The sequence below is a fragment of the Musa acuminata genome, chromosome BXJ3-6 (assembly GCF_036884655.1).
Source record: "Musa acuminata AAA Group cultivar baxijiao chromosome BXJ3-6, Cavendish_Baxijiao_AAA, whole genome shotgun sequence".
Lineage (NCBI taxonomy): Eukaryota > Viridiplantae > Streptophyta > Magnoliopsida > Zingiberales > Musaceae > Musa > Musa acuminata.
Genome location: NC_088354.1, coordinates 9594208 through 9616270, shown reverse-complemented (window position 1 = coordinate 9616270; position 22063 = coordinate 9594208). Strand labels below are relative to the sequence as shown.

Sequence of the window (22063 nt, the reverse complement as noted above, 5' to 3'; positions counted from 1 at the left end):
ACAACAAATTTATAGTCATCAAATTTCTCGTTTTTTTATATTGTTTGAGGATGTTAACTTATTATTATCGTGTTCTTTTATAATAATAATAATAATAAATAAATCATATAAGAAACTTAAAATTAGCGAAAATAAAAAAGAAAAGAAACTTTAAATTAATGAAAATAAAAACGTGAACGGCAGGATTCGAACCTGCGCGGTCAGAGACCATATGATTTCTAGTCATACCCGAGAACCACTCCGGCACGTCCACAGCGACGTGTCATCTTTCATTATCAATTATTAATAATAAAATTAATTAATTAAATAATTAAACATAGAATAAAAAAATTAAGAAAACGGAAATACAATAATTATTAGTTCTATTGTCCAATTTATAAGGTCTATCATAATTTTTTAAAAATAATCTTTATTGGCATTAAGGTCGTGAGGAAATCCTTTAGCCTAGTAAGAAATTGGAGATCTCACTCTAATTGCATACTCGTTAGTAAAAATAACTTAGGGTAATCATACATGATTCATGTTTGTCGAACTATCTTTGTTACGTAGTGGTGTCAGATTAGACGAGAATATATCAAACTAATATCCAACATAGTTAAAGAGTTCAAAAAGGCACAACAAGTTTTTTTATAGTCAAATAAAACCATGTGAAAGATCACCCGAGCAATGAAACGAGCATTTGATTTGACAAATTACATCAGCATTGCGGAAGCAACACTAATACACAGAAGATAAAGGTTGGAAGTAATCAGGCCAATCACTCATAAAATTGCCCCTAATGCTAGCTAAAGAACAGCACACAGGAGGGAAAAGCACGTTTAGATCAAACCTCTTAATTTCCATCTATTGCCCTGTGAAAGGCCTGTATCAATCATAAAGATACTTCACAATGCAGATAACACTCATTAAACAGGAGAACACTACCATAATAAGTGAAAAGAAGAAATCTACAACTTCACAGGTATATGGTCAGCTACCAATGTGCAATATGTGTAATTAGTACTCTATCATTTCGGCATTCCGTATCTCATCTCATCTCAACGACAACACAGGCCTTCGAGACACATCACCGCCTTCTAGAAAAGCTTTCACGACAGACACATTTCTTCTGGCCGGCGATGCTGCATCAACAGTAAGCTGAGGCGCCATCTGCAGAACTTAACATGTATCAACGAAACTGGAGATTCGTTCACCGAAACGTTTGCTGACAGGAAACTTAAATCTAAGCTATGTTGGTTGAAATATTCTATCAAGTAAAGCATCTAAGGTAAAGAACATATGAGAAAGATTGCTTCGGAAAGTACTTTGCTCCAGCAGACAGAAGGAAAAATGCTTTCGAAATGTATCAAACAACAAGAGATTTTGTAGCATAATTAAACATACTTGACCATTGTGATGAAGTCTTTTATGCATTTGATATAGTTAAACAGAAATTGATATGGTGGGAGATGGCATATATTGTGTGCATCAGTTATTGGTTGATTCACAATCAACAACTTTCTTGTCACCTCAGATATCATTTTCTACCTTATTAAGCACTTGAAGAATTGTTAAGAGTTCATTAGTTCCTTGGTGCACACTATCATTTTGTCTAATTTGAAAACTCATTTTCATCTGAAGAAAACTCAACCATAGTTCAGTATTTTCCTACAACATGGTTGGTGCATCTCTAAGCAATACCCTTCTTGAATCAGATTTTTTAACAATAAAATGATTTTTTTATTCTTGCTGCATTGCAGGGATAATGCAAATTGTTCTTTGTATACGTGAAGGACCAATTTGTCCCAAATGACCAACAGATTTCTCTTCCGAATCAATTTGGAGTTTCTACATGCATGTTTTTCTCAAAAGCATAAGAGGTTAGCACTAAGATCAGTTACTAGAGGATTAAATCGATTAAATTACTTTGTCATATATGGTAATGCAATAGCAAATTGAATTTAAGAAATATTCAATATTTAAAATCAAAAAATAAAACGATCCACATCCTAAAAGAGCTTAATGTTCTAACTGGAATATAGCAGTAAACAAAGAATAAAAAAATTGACTTCAAAGAACTAAATGAACACACATCCTGGAAGCAGCACAGTGTGCTACTGGAATACCAAGAAGCTATACTCAATGGTCAATTTACTTAGAGATCATTAAGAAAAATTCGTAACACATGTAATGCGAATCAAGTATGAAAGGAATAGTGTTTGATGAATGAAAGTGTGATTCTATTGATGGAAGATTGAATCAAGCCTTTACTTAATTGAGCAACGGAGGTAAAAAGCATACATTACAAATGAAATTGATTCTATTGACACAATAAAAAATTTTGAGGGTCTTAATTGCGTTTAGATTCTTCATCCAACTTTTCTTCCTTCTGTGGCCTTATACTAACTATATTGTGATTTTTGATTTAGCATATTTCCTTGTAATGACATTCTACATAAAGACAATAAGACTGTATTTGGGTAACGGTTGGAGAAAAGAATTTGAATGAATGTACACTTATGAAATTTTGATAAACAAAATCTGCATTTTAAATATGTATTGACGTAAATATTTTTTTTTATATAAAATCGTATTTTAAAAGTTTAATTAAATTATCTTTTTAATATTTTTAATATTTATTCAAAAGTGAATAGATTTTTTTATTTGAATTATAAGTAAATAGTAAATCCATATCCCTAAGATATATGAATCTACCAAGCACAAAATTTCCCCTGCTATTTGCTCGAAAGCAGAGATGAGCTCACCTTGTCACCCGTCAAAGCCCTATGCGAAACGCTTGGGTTCTCCTGTTTGATACTGTTGAGCATTCTTCGCAGCACGGCGAACCCCACGAAGGCGGCGAGGACGGAGACTGACCAAATCGGCTTCACCTTAAACAGGTTAAGTTTCAGGTTTCGGAATGGCATCGACCACCACATCACTCCTCTCCTCTCTTCTCCACAACAACCACTAATACCAGAAGCATCGGTCTCCCCATACTCCTCTTTCAACTCCTCAATCTCATCTGATGTCAACTCCCAGGCTTCCTCATGCTCTATCTCGTTAGCCCCACGAATGCCGTCGATCCCGTTAGAGCACGACTCTTTCAGGATCAGGTCATCACTAGAACTCGATTGCGTCATCGAGTCCCCTCCATCGCTTGAATCGATCATCTGCCTCTCGTTGGAATCTTCGAGATCGGAGACCACCGTTTCGTCTCCCCGTTCAGCAGCACGCTGCGTCATCAAATCCCCTCCATGCCTCAAATCGATCGTCTTTGTCTTGTCATCGGAGTTGGAACCCTCGTGATCGTAGCCAGCCATTGCCTCTCCGTGGCTCCAATCGATCATCTTCGTCTCGTACTCGGCGTTGGAATCCTCGCGATAGGAAACCACCAATTCCTCTCGTCCGTCAGCAGCACGCTCGGAATCTGAATCAGGGAAGCCCCATCTGAGGTAATCGGAATCGAGTCCCCCATCTCCGCTCTCCTCCTCCTCCTGCTCCTCCGACGAGGATGGGGTGGGCGTCCTCGCGTCGGAATCAAAGTTCTCGGACCTGACGTCATCCGCGGTTCCATATATAACTACGAAGCCGTCACTCGCGGCGGCGGAGGAGGAGGACAGCACTTCCCAGTCTTCGAACTCATGCACTGCCTCCATATCAGAACTAACGATGGAGGAGCGTCAATGGCGGCCTGTGTACCTCACGGGGCACGCTTGATTCGACGTGGAAGTGTTTGCAGAGAGAACACTGCAGGGCGTTGGACTCCACCGACGAGGAAAGGATCGAGCGGAAAGAGAAGAACGAAAAAAAAGATGACAGATTTCTCTCTCTCTCTCTCTCTCTCTCTCTCTCTCTCTCTCTATATATATATATATATATATATATCTGCTTGTCGGTAAGTCTGAGAAGATTAATTTGTTTGTTATTAGTTGCATGATTAAAGCAATTTAATTTGGATAACTTGAGATAAAAATAACTAAATAAGTCGTTTAAATTGTGGACAGAATTAGAATAAGTTAAATTCATTTTAATTATGTTAGATTTATTTATTAAAGAAATATATATTTACTGATTTTATAGTAAATCATAAAATTATGGGATGGTTGAGTGTTGAGATGGAAACTTCAAATTTCTAGAGGTAGGAAAATTTGAAGAGAGGAAAACAACAGATTAAGTAGTTTGGGTCGATTTGGATCTTCATAAAATTAGTTAGGATTGAAATATTCAAGAAAGTTATAATTTTCTTTGATTTTTACATCTTCAAAGTCAATGACGGTAATGTATTATATTTACAGACTTTTATTTTTATATTTGATTTTTTTTATCGCCTATAAACTCAATAATAACATACAATGAATCTTTTTTTTATCTTAGGTTAATAAATTTGCTATTTTTATTCATATTTAAGACAAGTTAATAGAGGAAAACCCTTATTTATGTAGAAAATGTTCACTAGTCAAAGTTTTTGAGTTGAACATATCACACACAAAAGAAAATATTCGTATATTTTTTATCCTACGTAAACACATCATACGTAAAATGATGTACTGATCGCGTCTAATATTTTAGATGTGTAGTATCTCAAGTGAATAAATCTGACGTAAAAAGGATGTGTTGGTTATTTTAGGTGAATAAATCTAATGTAAAAAAGGATGTTATGTTTTATATATATTTTTATTATGGTTACATTAGATACAGCTAAAAGAACACATTGGTTACATTAAATATTTTATATATTTTTTTATTATGGACAAATATATCACACACAAAGGGGACGTATTGGTTGTGTCGAGCTTTTCAAATGCTTCATCTTGGGTAGATTTATAATGCTCATGAAAAACTCATTAGTCGCGTTGGATGATATGAGATCAAATAAGTATATTATATATTTATGTTATCAGCTTTAATATATTTTCATTCGCCTTATGTTAATGATGCTTATAGAATTCTGATATGGGCTGTGAGAGGTCGGTCGGTTCTGAGAATGATGTTTGTGTTGTCAAGATGAGTAATAACGAGTCACTCTTTCGTTTGGTGGTTGAGCTTTGTTGTATTAAAGAGAATATTACGTCTCGGTAATCAGTAGATCAAAAATACATTATTTCATTCTTTCTGCCTTATCGATCTGAACAAGTCATGTATAACTTAACCAAGTCATCTTAAAAATGTCTTAATTGTACGGCCACCATTCTTCTAATGAATCTTATATTCGGTGTTTTTAGTGTGTAAATGCTTCTAAGTAGTCATGGAGAACTCGGCCTGACTATGCTACTATGCAAAGTGTTGTAGGTTCATCGTCACGAAATAAGATATTTTTTTAAAAAAACTTTAAGATAATTGATATGAATAAGATAGTTTATATTATTGGCATTGAGATATTTAGGGATAAAATTATATACCTATTACTAGAGGTAAAAAATTCAGCCAAAATCAATACCCGAAAAATGACTTAGAAAAAAAATGAAATAAAGAATAATCCTTATGGGTGCGCAATTGAAAGTCTATTATATGCTCAAACATGTACAAGTTCAGATATCAATTTTGTAGTTGTAATATTGGAAAGATACCAAAGTAACCCAGGAATGAAATATTGGAAAACTGCAAAAAAATTAATGAGATATTTGTAAGGGATGAAAGATTATATGCTCACATACAAGAGATCAAATCAGCTTGAAGTAACAAGATATTCAGTAACAATGGAAGCTGAATTTGTGTCATGCTTTGAGACCACAAATCAAGCTTTATAGCTGCGAAATTTCATCTCAGGACTTAGTGTGGTCGATTAAATTGCCAAGTTGCTAAAGATATTTTGTGATAATATCATAATAGTTTTCTTCTCTAAGAACGGTAAGTACTCTAGTGGTTCCAAGCACATCGAGACAAAGTACTTGGTAGTTAAAAAAAGAGTCTAGAAACAACAAGTATAAGAATCTAAGCATCACTATGATGATTACTCATCCATTGACAAAAGTTTTACAGTGTAAAATATTTAAAGAACATGTCCTGAGAGAGACTTGTGAACAAGTCATAAAAAATATGGTGATGCATATTTACGTGGATACTATTATTGATATTCTTTTGCTTAATTAAAGTTATTTGTTTCTACTATCTTGTTTACATTTATGTTTATACATATTATAGTTAAATGTAATAACAGGATTATCTTAACAAGATAAATTACAGGGTTCATTATGGACTATACTAGGAAAGAGTAATAATATTGTGGTACATTGAAGGGAGTATGACATTAATGATATACAACCGCTATGACTCGCATTGATAGATGGACTTAATATAATATTATTGTTCTTATTGGACTTGTTGACTTATTTTAAAAATTTATGGTCATGTATAAAATACTTTTCAAAAATTCTCTGGAATACAATTAAGTAAAATTATTTTTAAATAATTTTTATTTTATTTATTTTGATTTTGAAATAAAGTAAAAGAGTTGTTCGAAGCAACTCCTTTAGATAATTATATAAAGAAGTTGTTCGAAGCAACTCCTTTATTTTAATTTTTATACAATTAAGCCTATAATTATTATTTTATTATTATTTTAGATAATTATATAAAGTAAAGGAGTTGTTCGAAGCAAAAAGGAATGTTAGCAGCGATGGTGTGGACAGCCAGCGGATAAAATAAGGAAGAAGAATAAAAAAGAGTCTGTAGTTAGATTGTAAATAGTAAAATTATATATATATATATATATATATATATATATATATATATATATATATATAATAAGTTACTAATAGCAAAGGGGTTTCTATTAGTAACAAACTTCTTTAATATTCCTAAGATACCTTCTACAAATAAACATAAATACTCTTAACTTATTACTTAATTTCAACAATTCTTTTTAACTCGTTTCATACAATATACAATCTATTGTTCTTCTTCTTTTCTTCTTATTTTTCTATTAAAACATCTTTCATTAATGAGAAGGATGTGAGAAATAATTTTTTACGTTTGTTAGATCAATTTAAAGTTTTAAGATTTAATATATCGGATGACAAATCCAAAAGATAATATTAAGAAGATTTCTACAATAGCTTGGAAGATTATATTCTGGACCTATAAATATTAAAATTATATTTTATTTTTTATATAATTGAATGAAGTAAAAGAGTCGCCATTAGAAAAAGGATTGTCAGCGGCAATCTCCTTGGAGAATTTAAGGTAACTGATGATATCCGTTTTCCATGTTTGCGGTCTTCCTCTTCGCAGCCATCTGTGCCCTAATCTCATGGCTTTCTTCTTATTGCAGGTAACAACTGACCACAAACAAATAACTTCTTGTATATGACGTACGATGAAATCCTTGCCATGCTTGCACTACCTCGCATTCGATCTATAAATCTGATCCCCGCGCCCGCAGATGTAAGCATAAAGTTTATAATTATGCTATATCTAAAATGCGAAAATAATTTATATGCTAGGATTGAAATAAAAAATATATAGATCTAATTACGATGAGTACCTTTTGATGCCATCTCTTCAGAGATCTCGGTTGATCTGCTAAGTACCGTATTTAATCCAAGATTGCTGTAGGCAGCCAGCCACCGATCCAAAGTTGCAGGCACTGTTGCCGTCTGCAAGGAGTGCAAGGAGAAGTAAATCCTTTCTCCTCTCTTCCTATCCCTTTCACAGGATCCACACTGAGAGTGATGGTTTTTGGGAGAAAGGGGTTTGAAATCACTCGACGGAGAGATGCGTCTGTACGTAATGCCAACGCTCTAACACTCCCTTAACCCCTAGAGGTCTTATCTGAACGGAACCCAATTAGTTATTCTATTATATATCTTATTCAATTATAAAAGGGCCACATATTCTAACATTCTCCCACTTAGCCCATTAATTGATAAGATATAAAAGAGATATTCAAAATCAAAATAAACAAAACAAAATTTGTTTAAAAAAAAACAATTTTACCTAATTGGATTCCAAGGAATTTTGAAAAGCATTTTATACATGGCCATGTTTTAAAATAAGCCAATAAGTCAAATAAACATAATAATACTATATTAAGTCCAATTATCAATGCGAGTTATAGCGGTTGTATTTCATCAATGTCATACTCCCTTCTATGTACCACAACATTGTTAGTCTTTCCTAATATAGTCCATAATGACCCCTGTAATTTGTGTTGTCAAGACAATCCTGTTATTACATTCAACCATAATATGCATAAATATAAATGTAAACAGGATAGCAGAAACAGATAACTTCAATTAAGCAAGAAGAATGTTAATAATAGCATCCACATAAACATGTATCACCATATCCTTTATGACTTGCTCACAAGCCTCATTCTAAGAACATGTTCTTTGAATATTTTACACGGCTTTTGTCAATGGATCAACAATCATCATAGTGGTGCTCAAGTTCTCAATAGACACTTGCTGTTTCCGGACTCTTTCTCTAACCACCAAGTACTTTATCTCAATGTGCTTGGAACCACTAGAGTACTTGTCATTCTTAGAGAAGAAAATTGCTGCAGTGTTATCACAAAATATCTTCAGCGGCCTGGTAATTGAGTCGACCACACCAAGTCCTGAGATGAAATTTTACAACCATAAAGCTTGATTTGTGGCCTCAAAGCATGCCACAAATTCAGCTTCCATTGTTGATGATGCAATAAGCGATTACTTTGCACTTTTCCAAGAAATTGCCCCATCAGTTAACATAAATACAAACCCTGAAGTGGACTTCCTACTGTCGAGGCAATTTGCAAAATCAGCATCTGAATATCCTATCACATCAAGCTGATTTGATCTCCTATATGTGAGCATATAATCTTTCATCCCTTGTAGATATCTCATTACTTTCTTTGCAGCTTTCCAATGTTCCATTCCTGGGTTGCTTTGGTATCTTCCCAGCATTGCAACTACAAAACTGATATATGGTCTTGTACAGGTTTGAGCATATAATAGACTTCCAACTGCGCACCCATAAGGAATATTCTTCATTTGATTCTTTTCTAAATCATTTCTTGGGCACTGGTTTTGACTGAATTTTTCACCTCTAGTAATTGGTACATCATTGGCTGAGCAAAGCTGCATATTAAATCTTTCCAAGATACGATCAATATATCCTCTCTGAGACAATCCTAATAATCCTTGAGATCTATCCCTGAATATCTCAATGCCAATAACATAGGCTGCTTCATTCATATCAACCATCTTAAAGTTCTTGTTGAGAAATATCTTGGTTTCGTGTAATAAACCAAGATCACTACTGGCAAGTAAAATATCATCCACATATAAGACCAATATAATAAACTTGCTCCCACTTATCTTTAGATATATACATTGATCAATAGTGTTTTCCTTAAATCCGAAGGAAGTAATGGTATTATGAAATTTTATATACCATTGTCTGGAAGCTTGTTTAAGGCCATAAATGAATTTCTTAAGTTTACAAGCCCAATTTTCTTTTCCCTTTTCAATGAATCCTTCAGGTTGTTCCATATAGATTTCCTCATCCAGATCCCCATTCAGAAATGTTATTTTCACGTCCATCTGATGCAACTCAAGATCATAATGAGCTATCAATGCCATGACGATTCTTAATGAGTCCTTTCTTGAAACTGGAGAAAAAGTCTCATTATAGTCGATGCCTTCCTTTTGAGAAAAAAACCCTTGGTCACAAGTCTGACTTTATATCGTTCGATATTACCGTTTGAGTCACGTTTTGTCTTAAAGATCCATTTACAACCGACTCTTTTACAATCATTGGGCAATTCAACGAGATCCCAGACATCATTCTGGACCATTGATTTTAACTCTTCTTTCATTGCATTATACCATTTTTCAGAATCGTTACTTTCTATGGCTTGTGAAAACGATAAGGGGTCTCTTTTTATTTCTATATCATAATCTGATTCTTGTAGATATACCACATAATCATCAGAAATGACATGTTTTCTTTTCCTTTGAGATCTTCTCAAATCTGCCAATTGTGATTGTTCTACAAGATCATCAGCGGCGACATCAACATCATGTGAGAGTTCTTCGATGTTATTTTGTTGTTCACCCTCATCAATATTCTCATTGATTTGAGGAACAACAATCTCTCGAATAGGAGATGATATGGGAGAATTAACCTGAATCTCCTCGATATCAAAATTAATCCTTCGAGATTTTTCACTCCCACTGATTTCACCATTTTCATAGAATTTTGCATTACCAGATTCCACTATTCTCATACTATGATTAGGGCAATAAAATCTGTATCCCTAAGATTTTTCTTGATAACCAATAAAATATCCTGAAATAGTTCTTGGATCCAATTTCTTTTCATGTGGATTGAATACTCTTATCTCTGCAGGACACCCCCAAATATGTAGATGTCTTAGATTGGGCTTCCTACCAGTCCATAACTCAGATGGAGTCGATGAAACTGACTTTCTAGGAACCCTGTTCAAGATATACATAGCTGTCCTAAGAGCTTCACCCCACATCGACTCAGGTACAGAGGAATAACTCATCATGCTCCTAACCATATCCATCAGAGTACGATTTCGCCTTTCAGCAGCACCGTTCTGCTGTGGCACACCTGGTAATGCATACTGATCACAAATACCCCGTTGTTCTAGGAATCCAGCAAAAGGGCCAATATTCTGACAGATACATCATATCTGCCATAAAATTCACCACCTCTATCAGATCTGACAATTTTAACTTTTCTATCTAATTGTCTCTCAATCTCATTTATGTATACTTCAAGAGTATCAATGGCCTGAGACTTTTCATGTATTAGATAAACATAGCCATATCTGGACAAATCATCTATAAATGTGATGAAATATTTTTCTCCATTAAAATAAGGAATATAGAGTGGTCCGCAGATATCAGTATGAATAATCTCAAGAAGTTCTTTACTTCTTGTGGCATTTTTCTTTATATGTTTAGTTTGCTTTCCCTTTATGCAATCTATACAAACATCAAAATCAGTGAAGTCTAAATGTTCCAAAATATTATCCTTCACTAATATTTCAATTCTTTCTTTGGAGATATGCCCCAATCATCTATGCCACAATATAGAAGATCTTTCATTATTGAAACTACGTTTCAATCCAACATTTGATTGCAGGGTCATTAATGTCTTTGAAAACTCAAGATCCAAATTAATTCTGTACAAACCATCACAGAGAATTCCAGAACCAACTTTTATTGAACAATAAAATATACTGTGTTTGCCACTACTAAAAGAAAGACAATATCCTAACTCATCAATTCTAGAAAGAGAAACCAAATTTCTAGAAATTGTAGGGACATAACAGGTGTCAACAAGATCCATCAAGTGACCAGTCTCTAAGCGTAGACGATAAGTTCCCATTGATATCACTTTCGCTTTAAGACGATTTCCCATAATGATGAATCTTTCATGTTCTTTTGGTTTCCGAATTGAAAGAAATCCTTGCATGTTATTTGTAACATGAGTTGAAGCACCAGAATCAATCCACCAAGTGTTAGAAGGAACTTCTGTAATGTTTGATTCGAAACATACAAAGGTCGAGTTAATACCTTTCTTTTCGAACCAAGTCTTGCGTTTAATGCAATCCTTCTTCACGTGTCCTTTCTTGTCACAAAAGAAGCACTTTACAATAAATGCTTTCTTTTCATTAGTCCGTTTAACATTTCCAAACCTAGCAAATTTCTTTGATTGATAATACTTCAACTTTCTTTTCTTATTACCAGCTCCTTGAGTAGTGGTCATGACATTATGTGAACTTTCTTGTCTTAATCTCAATTCTTCCTAAACACACATGCTAGTCAACTCATCCAACTCCCACTTATCCTTATTTGTGTTGTGGTGAATCTTGAATGGGCCAAACTGAGAAGGAAGAGAATTGAGAATAAATTGCACGAGAAAAGATTCATCAACATTCATACCTAATGTTTTAAGTTTTGCAGCTTTGTCAGCTATATTGAGGATATGATCCTGAATTCCTCGAGTGTCATCATACTGAGATGTAGTCAGTTCTTTCATTAATGTGCCAGTCAATGACTTATCAGCAGATTTAAATATGTCATCAATAACCTTTAAATATTCCTTTGTGCTAGTTGAAGTCGGTAATGAAGTCTTTATGTTATTTGCAATTGTCATTCTTATGAACATTAAACTAAGTCTCTCAGATCTTTCCCAAGCCTTCATTTCATTTACTTGTTCTACAGAACTTTTATCAGTCAAGTCTGCAAGCTTTTCAACAAGTAATGCTAAATCAAAATCTAATACCCCCAGTGTGAATTGCACATGCTCTAACCATTCTGAATAATTTGATCCAGAGAGTACAGGGACACTTGAAGCATATGAATGTATATGCGGAATTACCACTGCAAAAATATAAAATAATATTAATGCTTTGAGTTTGTCAAAAATTGATGAACTATTGATATCATCTATATTACACCTTTGGATGAAATATTGACATATCTAGTGTTCACTCAATAATATTTATGAAGGACTGATACCATCCTTGTGGAATAGTGTTATTACCTTTGGGTATACAACCCTAAACTACAAGGATATCCAAAAATAGTAATCCTACCCCATCATATAATTATTTGAATTAGATTCTCCTTTGGGATTATCTAAATCTCCTAATTATATGTGACATTATGAATATTATTTCCTTAATGTCATTTAGGACTAATTCTTTAATATTATTTTATAAGTCATTAGTCCAGGTCACTTTGGTGGCTACAAGACTAATGCAATGATATAAAATAAAAATGTCCTATAAATGACAAAACTTTTATTGTAATTCATATCACAAAAGTCTATCATCCTATGCCACTTTGGTAGCTACTGGTCAGATAAAACTTAGGGAAATGAATTACAAATAATATTTATCAATTTCTTTAATTTTTGCTAAGCAATTCAATAATTAAAAAAAATGACCATAATAATTATTGAATATTAATGCAAAGCAATTCAATAATAAATAACAATAATAATTATTGAACATTAATGCTAAGCAATTCAATAATAAAATAACAATAATAATTATTGAATATTAATGCTAAATAATTCAATAATAAATAACAATAATAATTATTAAATATTAATCAATACGAAAACTCATATGATAATTATGATAACATATAAATCATGCCTTAATGTGAAAGGTAAATATTATTTCATAATTTCATATATATACATGTGAATAAATAAATAAAAGTCCAAAAAACAATAATTAGATTTTTAAAATTTTATTTACCACATGTAAAATCAATAATTTATATAAATCATGCATGTGAAAGATATACATTATTTCATAATTTCATATATATACATGTGAATAAATAAATAAAAGTCCAAAAACAATAATTGGATTTTTAATTTTATTTATCACATGTAAAATCAATAATTTATATAAATCATGCATGTGAAAGATATACAATATTTCACAATTTCATATATATATACATGTGAATAAATAAATAAAAGTCCAAAAATAATAATTGGATTTTTTTTAAATTTTATTTATCACATGTAAAATCAATAATTCATATGAGAAAACTATAAAATAAACCATAATTTATAGTTTTTTTAATCAAAAATTAAATCCAATCAAATAATCAAAAATATAATTATGATTAAAATTAATCATAATTATAATAAATCATATTTATCAATTTATAATTGAGAATATGAATTAAATTTCTCAATTTTGATAAAACCATAAATTTTTGAAATGGAATAAATCAGAAATATGCGAATGGCAGAATTGTAATTTTGGCATAAATTAAACCTGAGGGTAAAACCGTAAATATGTTGACAGAACATAACTTGAAATTACGAAATTTACAAGGGTAAAACTGTAATTTTAACAAAACCTAGCCTCGTGGGCAAAATCGTAATTATGCCAAAAACCCTAATCTGCTTTCGCCGTTGTTGCCTGCGCGAGCGGCGCTGCCGCTGCTGCCTACGGCCTGGCTGCTAGCGACCGCTTGTGCGCGGCTGCCAGCGGCAGTTCTAGCCTGCGCGCGGTCGCTGCTGCCACAGCGTTGCCGCCGTGGGGCTGCTACTGCTCATGCGCGGCCGCTGCCGCCGCGTGGCTGCTGCCAGCGCGCGGCCGCCGCCTGTGCACGACCTACTCACGCACGACCGCCACTTGGGCTGTCTGACTGCGTGTGGCCGACCGTCGCATGGACGGATTCCGGGACCGCGTATGGGACGGATTCTGTAATGTCCACATATGGGACGGGTTCTGTAATGTCGGCATATGGGACGGGTTCTGTAATGTCCGCATCATATGGGACGAGTTTTGTGATGTCCGCATATGAGACGGGTTCTGTGATGTCCGCACATGGGACGGGTTCTGTGATGCCCACACATGGGACGGGTTCTGTGATGTGTACGCTACCCGACGTAGTCGCAGATTCGCAGCGAGGTCGACGGTGACCATTGCTGCTTAGCAATTCTTGGAAGATAAAGGTAATTTTATGCATCGTAAATAAATTTACAGATCTAATACATTTGATTTCAAAAACCTAGCTCTGATACCAATTGTAAGCATAAAGTCTATAATTATGTTATATCCAAATAAATAAAACAAAATTTGTTTAAAAATAATAATTTTACCTAATTGGATTCCAAGGAATTTTGAAAAGCATTTTATACATGGTCATGTTTTAAAATAAGCCAATAAATCCAATAAACACAATAATACTATATTAAGTCCAACTATCAATGCGAGTCATAGCGATTGTATTTCATCAATGTCATACTCTATTCTATGTACCACAACATTGTTAGTCTATCAATATACAATCTATTATTCTTCTTCTTCTCCTTCTTATTTTTCTATCAAAACATCTTTCGTTGAAGAGAAGGATGTGAGAAATAATTTTTTACTTTTGTTAGATCAATTTAAAGTTTTCAGATTTAATATATCGGATAACAAATCCAAAAGATAATATTAAGAAGATTTCTACAATAGCTTGGAAGATTATATTCTGGACCTATAAATATTAAAATTATATTTTATTTTTATATAATTGAATGAAGTAAAAGAGTCGCCGTTAGAAAAAGGATTGTCAGCGGCAATCTCCTTGGAGAATTTAAGGTAACTGATGATATCCGTTTTCCATGTTTGCTATCTTCCTCTTAGCAGCCCTCCGTGCCCTAATCTTATGGCTTTCTTCTTATTGCTGGTAACAACTGACCACAAACAAATAACTTCTTGTATATGACGTACGATGAAATCCTCGCCATGCTTGCACTACCTCGCATTCGATCTATAAATCTGATCCCCGCGCCCGCAGACCCTCGTGATATCACGGCGCACTTCCACCAAAATGGCTAGTTTTGTCGTCGGACTGCGCCGCTTCCTGGGCGCTCTCGCACTCTTGCTTCTCGCTCATCAAGCAGCGGCGGCAGAGCCACCCGCGTTCGTCGGGAGAAGTGGCTCCAAGTTGGTCGTCAACGGCTCCCCCTTCCTCTTCAACGGGTTCAACGCATACTGGCTGATGAACGTCGCGTCGGAGGACCAGGCGAAGGTCTCCAAGACCCTGAGCGACGCTGCGGCGGCCGGGCTCACCGTGTGCCGAACGTGGGCGTTCAACGACGGCGGCAACCCCTCGCTGCAGTCGTCGCCGGGGGTCTACAACGAGAAAATGTTCCAGGTGCGTCCTGCCTCCGCTTCCTTCCCATATCGCAACGCTGTCGACAAGCGTTCGTGTGGCGACCTCAATCCATCCTCATCTCTTTAGGGGCTCGACTTCGTCGTCTCGGAGGCCAAAAATCACAGTATCCGTCTCATTTTGAGCCTGGTCAACAACTTCAAGGACTACGGCGGCCGATCTCAGTACGTACAATGGGCTCGCGACGCAGGTGAGTCCATACAAACCGACGATGACTTCTACACCAATGCCAAAGTGAAGCAGTACTACAAGAACCATGTCCAGGTAAATTACGCATCGTATCTTATCATATCATATTCATGTATGTTGATGAAATTGTTCTCAACTCTCTTCCTCTTCTCTCCTGCAGAAGGTGCTAACACGAGTCAACACCATTACCAAAGTAGCCTACAAAGACGATCCCACCATCTTGTCGTGGGAACTAATGAACGAACCGCGCTGTGAAGTAGATTACTCCGGCCAAACAGTCACGGTGAGAACCCTCTAGTTAGCATCAACCACAGCAGGGAATGCTGCTGCTGCATTCATTGGTGTCATCGTTTGAGTTAAGCGATTGCTTCGAGCAGGCGTGGGTTAAGGAGATGGCAGCGTACACGAAGTCCATCGACAGCAAGCACTTGTTGCAGGTAGGATTCGAGGGTTTCTACGGGAATTCCACCCCGGACAAGATCAAGCTCTACAACCCTAATGGCTACCAGCTTGGCACGGACTTCATCACCAGCAATCAAGTCAATGAGATCGACTACACCACCATCCATGCTTACCCGGATATATGGTAGACCGCATTGATAAATTCATATATATATATATATATATATATCGTAGACCGCATTGATGTTCTTTCTCCTCCGGTAGGCTCCAAGGGCAGTCGGAGGAGGCGCGGAAGACCTTCGTGCAGCAGTGGTTTTCGAGCCACTGGAACGACTCCGTGAAGGTCCTCGGAAAGCCACTGGTGTTCGCGGAGTTCGGGAAGTCGAAGACGGCTCCGGGATACTCGCAGAAGGTCCGCGACGACTTCTTCTCCTACGTCTACGACGTGATCTACAACGACGCCGAGACCAGCGGCGGGTCCTTCAGCGGCGGGCTAGTGTGGCAGGTCATGGGCGACGGGATGGAGTCGTACTACGACGGGTATGAGGTCGTGCTGTCTCAGGATTCAACGACGACGGCGGTGATAAAGAAACAGTCGGACGCCATGGCGGCGCTCGAGAAAAGGCTGAGCGGCTCTCATCATTAAAGGCCTCTCCCGATACGTCGTTGCTTTAGATCAAACCTCATAATTTCCGTCTATTGCCCTGTGAAAGGCCTGTATCAATCATAAAGATACTTCACAATGAAAAGAAGAAATCCACAACTTCACATGACTCATGTTTGTAAAATGTAAATAGCAGCTACCAATGTGCAAGATGTGTAATTAGTACTCATCATTTCGGCATTCCATATCTCATCTCATCTCAACGACAACACAGGCCTTCGAGACACATCACCGCCTTCTAGAAAAGCTTTTACGACAGACACATTTCTTCTGGTCGGCGATGCTGCATCAACAGTAAGCTGAGGCGCCATCTGCAAAACTTAACGTGTATCAACGAAACTGGAGATTCGTTCACCGAAACGTTTGCTGACAGGAAACTTAAATCTAAGCTATGTTGATTGAAATATTCTATCAAGTAAAACATCTAAGGTAAAGAACATATGAGAAAGATTGCTTCGAAAAGTACTTTGGTCCAGCAGACAGAAGGAAAAATGCTTTCGAAATGTATCAAACAACAAGAGATTTTGTAGCATAATTAAACATACTTGACCATTGTGATGAAGTCTTTTATGCATTTGATATAGTTAAACATAAATTGATATGGTGGGAGATGGCATATATTGTGTGCATCAGTTATTAATTGATTCACAATCAACAACTTTCTTTGTCACCTTAGATATCATTTTCTACCTTATCTTACACTTGAAGAATTGTTAAGAGTTCATTAGTTCCTTGGTGCACACTATCATTTTGTCTAATTTGAAAACTCATTTTCATCTGAAGAAAACTCAACCATAGTTCAGTATTTTCCTACAACATGGTTGGTGCATCTCTAAGCAATACCCTTCTTGAATCAGATTTTTTAAACAATAAAATGATTTTTTATTCTTGCTGCATTGCAGGGATAATGCAAATTGTTCTTTGTATACGTGAAGGACCAATTTGTCCCAAATGACCAACAGATTTCTCTTCCGAATCAATTCGGAGTTTCTACATGCATGTTTTTCTCAAAAGCATAAGAGGTTAGCACTAAGATCAGTTACTAGAGGATTAAATCGATTAAATTACTTTGTCATATATGGTAATGCAATAGCAAATTGAATTTAAGAAATATTCAATATTTAAAATCAAAAAATAAAATGATCCACATCCTAAAAGAGCTTAATGTTCTAACTGGAATATAACAGCAAACAAAGAATAAAAAATTGACTTGAAAGAACAATGTTCTTTTTAGATATGTTAATATTCATTTAACTTCTGTCCAATATTCCTTTTTAGGATTAGAGAGAAATCGATTGACAACTCCAATTATACGAGTTATATCTGGTTTGGTACAAACCATAACATACATCAAACTGTCTACTACAGATAAGTAAGGCACTCAGGGCATTTCTTCTTTTTCTTTCTCACTTGTAGGACATTGTTTCGAACTAAGCTTGAAATGACATACAAGTGGAGAACAAACTGCTTCAGCTTTACTCATATAAGAATCTTTTCAATATAAGTCTTTTGAGATAACTAAATCTTCCTTTGACGAAGAATAAGTATTTGTATCACCGATCCCAAGTCTTTCATGGCAAAAGACTTACTTATCTCTCTTTTAAACTTTTTAATTTTTCCATCATCGTGGCCAACAATCAGTATATCATCAACATATAGCAGGAGAATAATGAAATCTTCATCTAAAAATTCCTTTACAAACACATAATGATTAGATGTGGTTCTATTATACCATTGGCTCATCATAAAAGAATCAAACTTCTTGTACAACTATCTAGGTGTCTGTTTGAGTCCATATAAGCTTTTCTTAAGTTTACACATCAGATTTTCTTTTCCCTTGACTTTGAAACTTTCTGGTTGCTCCATATAAATTTCTTCTTCTAAGTCATCATGAAGAAATGCTGTTTTCACATCAAGTTGCTCAACTTCTAAATTTAAGCGAGCAGTCAAACCAAGAACAACTCGGATAGAGGACATTTTCACCATATGAGAAAATATTTCTTCAAAGTCAATATCTTTCTTCTGACTGAATTCTTTCACAACTAGTTGTACCTTGTATCTTTGTTGTGAGCTATTATTTTTAGTCCTTAATTTGTTAATCTATTTATTCTTGAGAGTTTTCTTCTCTTTAGGTAACTTTATTAAGTGTGTGGTTTTCAAGCAAGGATCTCATCTCTTCTTACATGACTTTAATCCACTCATTCTTATGCTCATGTAGAATAGCTTCTTGGTAAGTTTCTGTCTCTCTTTTGTCAGTAAGCATAACATACTCATGTAGAGGATATCTAATAGATGGTTATCGCTCTCTAGTAGATCTTCTCAATGTAATCTCAACTGGTGGTGGAGGTGCTTGTTCGTTTGGTTCAACATCATCAATTGTATGAGTATCATCACTTACATTCTCACCACAATCTTCTTGTTCATCTTCCCCATGATCATCATGAACTACAGGTGAAAGAACTGGACCCAAACTCCAAGGAATATAAATAGAGGTTTTTGGCTTTTCAATATTATCATCATCATCAAACAATTGGTCTTCAAGAAAATACAACATCTCTAGTTCTAATAATTTTTTTGTTCATTGGATCCCATAATCTGTACCCAAACTCTTTATGATTATATCCTAAGAAGATACATGCTTTTGCTTTATTATCAATATCTCTATGTTATTATCCTAAGAACATGAACAAATGCTTTACACCCAAAGGCTCTCAAGTGATATAAGATTTATCTTTTCCTTTCCATACTCTCTTTGGAACATCACCTTTTAGAGGAATTGATGGAGAAATATTTATCAGGTCAACTATAGTTAATATTTTCTTCAATGGTTCTATTCATCCTTTTTGTCACACCGTTCTGCTGAGGGGTTTTAGGAACTGTTTTCTTAAGCCTGATAACATGAAACCTACAATAATTTTCAAAAGGACTCCTGTACTCCCCATCATTATCTGCTCAAATACACTTTAGCTTTCTGTCAGTTTCTCTTTCAACACTGACATGAAACTCCTTAAAAACATCGAGTACCTAATCTTTAGATTTCAAAGCAAAAGCTCAAACTTTTCTAGAATGATTATCAATAAAAGTAACAAAATAAAGAACACATCCATGAGTTCTAGTTTGCATAGTACAAATATTAGTATGAACTAAATCAATAGCATCTAATCTTCTAGATTATGGATATGTATGAAATGTAACTATATGTGTTTTTCCAACTAAGCAATGATCACAAGATTTAAGATATGTACCTTGCGACTCTAGTAAGAACTGCTTTCTAGCAAGAATTTGAAGTTTCTTCTCGCTGATATGACCAAGCCTCTTGTGTCAAAGATCTATACTTTCACCCTTCTGAATTGTATCAACCTCTCCTTTGTATAGCTTAGCTTCTATGACATAAAAAGAGTTAAGATTTTTTCCTCTTACCACAATTAGAGAACCTTTAGTGAATTTCCATTTGCTTTCACCAAAATAATGTGCAAAGCTCTCATCATCAAGTCTGCCTATAGATATCAAGTTAAGACGAATATCTGAAACATATCTCACATCTTTGAATATCAATTTGCTTCAAATACTAATCTCCAAGCAAATATCTTCAATTCTCACCTTAGATATACCATTGTTTCCCATTCTGACATTACCAAAATCACCAGCAGTGTAAGATATGAAGAAATCACCATGAGAAGTAACATGAAATGAAGCACTAGAGTCAATTACCCAGTTACTTTCTTCACCTGGTCTGTTATAGTGGAAACATTTAATCTCTCCTTTGTGTAGCTTAGCTTCCATGGCATAAAAAGAGTTAAACTTCTTTCTTCTTGCTATAATTAGAGAACCTTTAGTGAGTTTCCATTTGCTTTCATCAAAATAGTGTACAAAGTCCTCATCATCAAGTCTGCTTGTAAATATCAAGTTAAGACAAATATCTAGAATATACCTTACATCTTTGAGTATCAATTTGCTCCTAATACTAGTCTCCAAGCAAATATCTCCAATACCCACAATCTTAGATGTACCACTGTTTCCCATTCTGACACTACTAAAATCACTAGCAGTGTAAGATATAAAAAAAATCACTATGAGAAGTAACATGAAATGAAGCACCAGAGTCAATTACCTAGTTACTGTCTTGAGTTGCAAGACTGACACAATCGTCATCACAAACAATAATGATATCATCAGTAATTGTATTGGTCTCTTTCTCATTTTTCTTCTTTTCATTCTGTTCTCGCTTCCAAAATCTACACTTTTTCTTCATGTGACTTGGCCTATTACGGAGGAAACATTTAATATCTCTTCTAGACTTGGATCTTTCAATATAACCATGTGAATTTCTGCTATGACTCCTTCCACGTCTTTCTTGTTTTCCAGTAACAAATACACTAGAAGAAGATTCATCATATTATTTCCTTCTAGCATATTTATTTATCAAACTGTCTTTAGTTATATCTATAGTTATAGTCCCCTCTGGCGTGGAGTTACAAATTGTCATCACATACGTTTCCCAACTTTCTAGTAAAGAGTTAGAAGTAATAATACTTGCATCTCATCATCTATATTCATTTTCATAGCAACCAACTTGTTTGCAAGACTCTGAAATAGGCTTATGTGCTCAACAATATTACCACTGTCTTCTAAGGAGAGAAATTCTATTTACAAGTCTTTTGATGAGAGAAATTTTATTTCCCACTATCTTTTTCGCAATGAGATTTTCTAACATTTGCCAAACAACATCAGCTCTGGTTTCATTAGAAATATGCTCATGCAAATTTATATTCATCCATCTTCTAATATAGACAATAACTTTTCTAGGTTGAACTTCTCATTCCTCATCGTCCATAATAGAAGGTTTATCTTTAACCTTGATAGGCTTATATAAATCTTTGCAATAAAGCAAATCTTCCATCATATGTCTTCAAGTGGAATAATTTGACGAGTTCAATTTAATCATATCAATTAATTTAAATTTAATTTGATGGGTTAAATTTAACTTGTTAAGAAAACATGTTAAAACGAAATAATTCTTTTCCCTTTTTGTGTATCAAAATTGGTTCCTTATCAAAATACCAAGATATCAAAATGATAATCAACCAGAACAACATAGAGCAATAAATTAATCACATAATAGGACTACATATTTAACGTGAAAAACTCAATGTGAAAAAAATCGCGGGAC

The 22063-nt window shown here is 34.9% G+C and overlaps 2 protein-coding genes and 1 non-coding gene across 3 annotated transcripts; 1 reads left to right on the top strand and 2 right to left on the bottom strand.

The window, feature by feature from the left end:
- Positions 1-171: 171 nt before the first annotated feature.
- TRNAS-AGA (transfer RNA serine (anticodon AGA)) lies at positions 172-253 on the bottom strand. Its single transcript has one exon. It is a non-coding gene; the product is annotated as a tRNA-Ser (tRNA).
- A 710-nt stretch (positions 254-963) lies between these two features.
- On the bottom strand, positions 964-3764 carry LOC135640268 (uncharacterized). The gene is made up of 2 exons (XM_065154554.1): positions 2745-3764; positions 964-1149 (listed from the first exon to the last, which is right to left on the bottom strand). Exons 1-2 carry the CDS (start codon positions 3636-3638, stop codon positions 1033-1035), a joined length of 1011 nt encoding a protein of 336 aa, XP_065010626.1. The 5' UTR covers positions 3639-3764; the 3' UTR covers positions 964-1032.
- An 11529-nt stretch (positions 3765-15293) lies between these two features.
- LOC103988374 (mannan endo-1,4-beta-mannosidase 5-like) lies at positions 15294-16875 on the top strand. Its single transcript, XM_009406912.2, has 5 exons — positions 15294-15620; positions 15708-15902; positions 15988-16110; positions 16205-16413; positions 16494-16875. The coding sequence occupies exons 1-5, from the start codon at positions 15294-15296 to the stop codon at positions 16873-16875; spliced, it is 1236 nt and encodes a 411-aa protein (XP_009405187.2).
- Positions 16876-22063: the final 5188 nt, after the last annotated feature.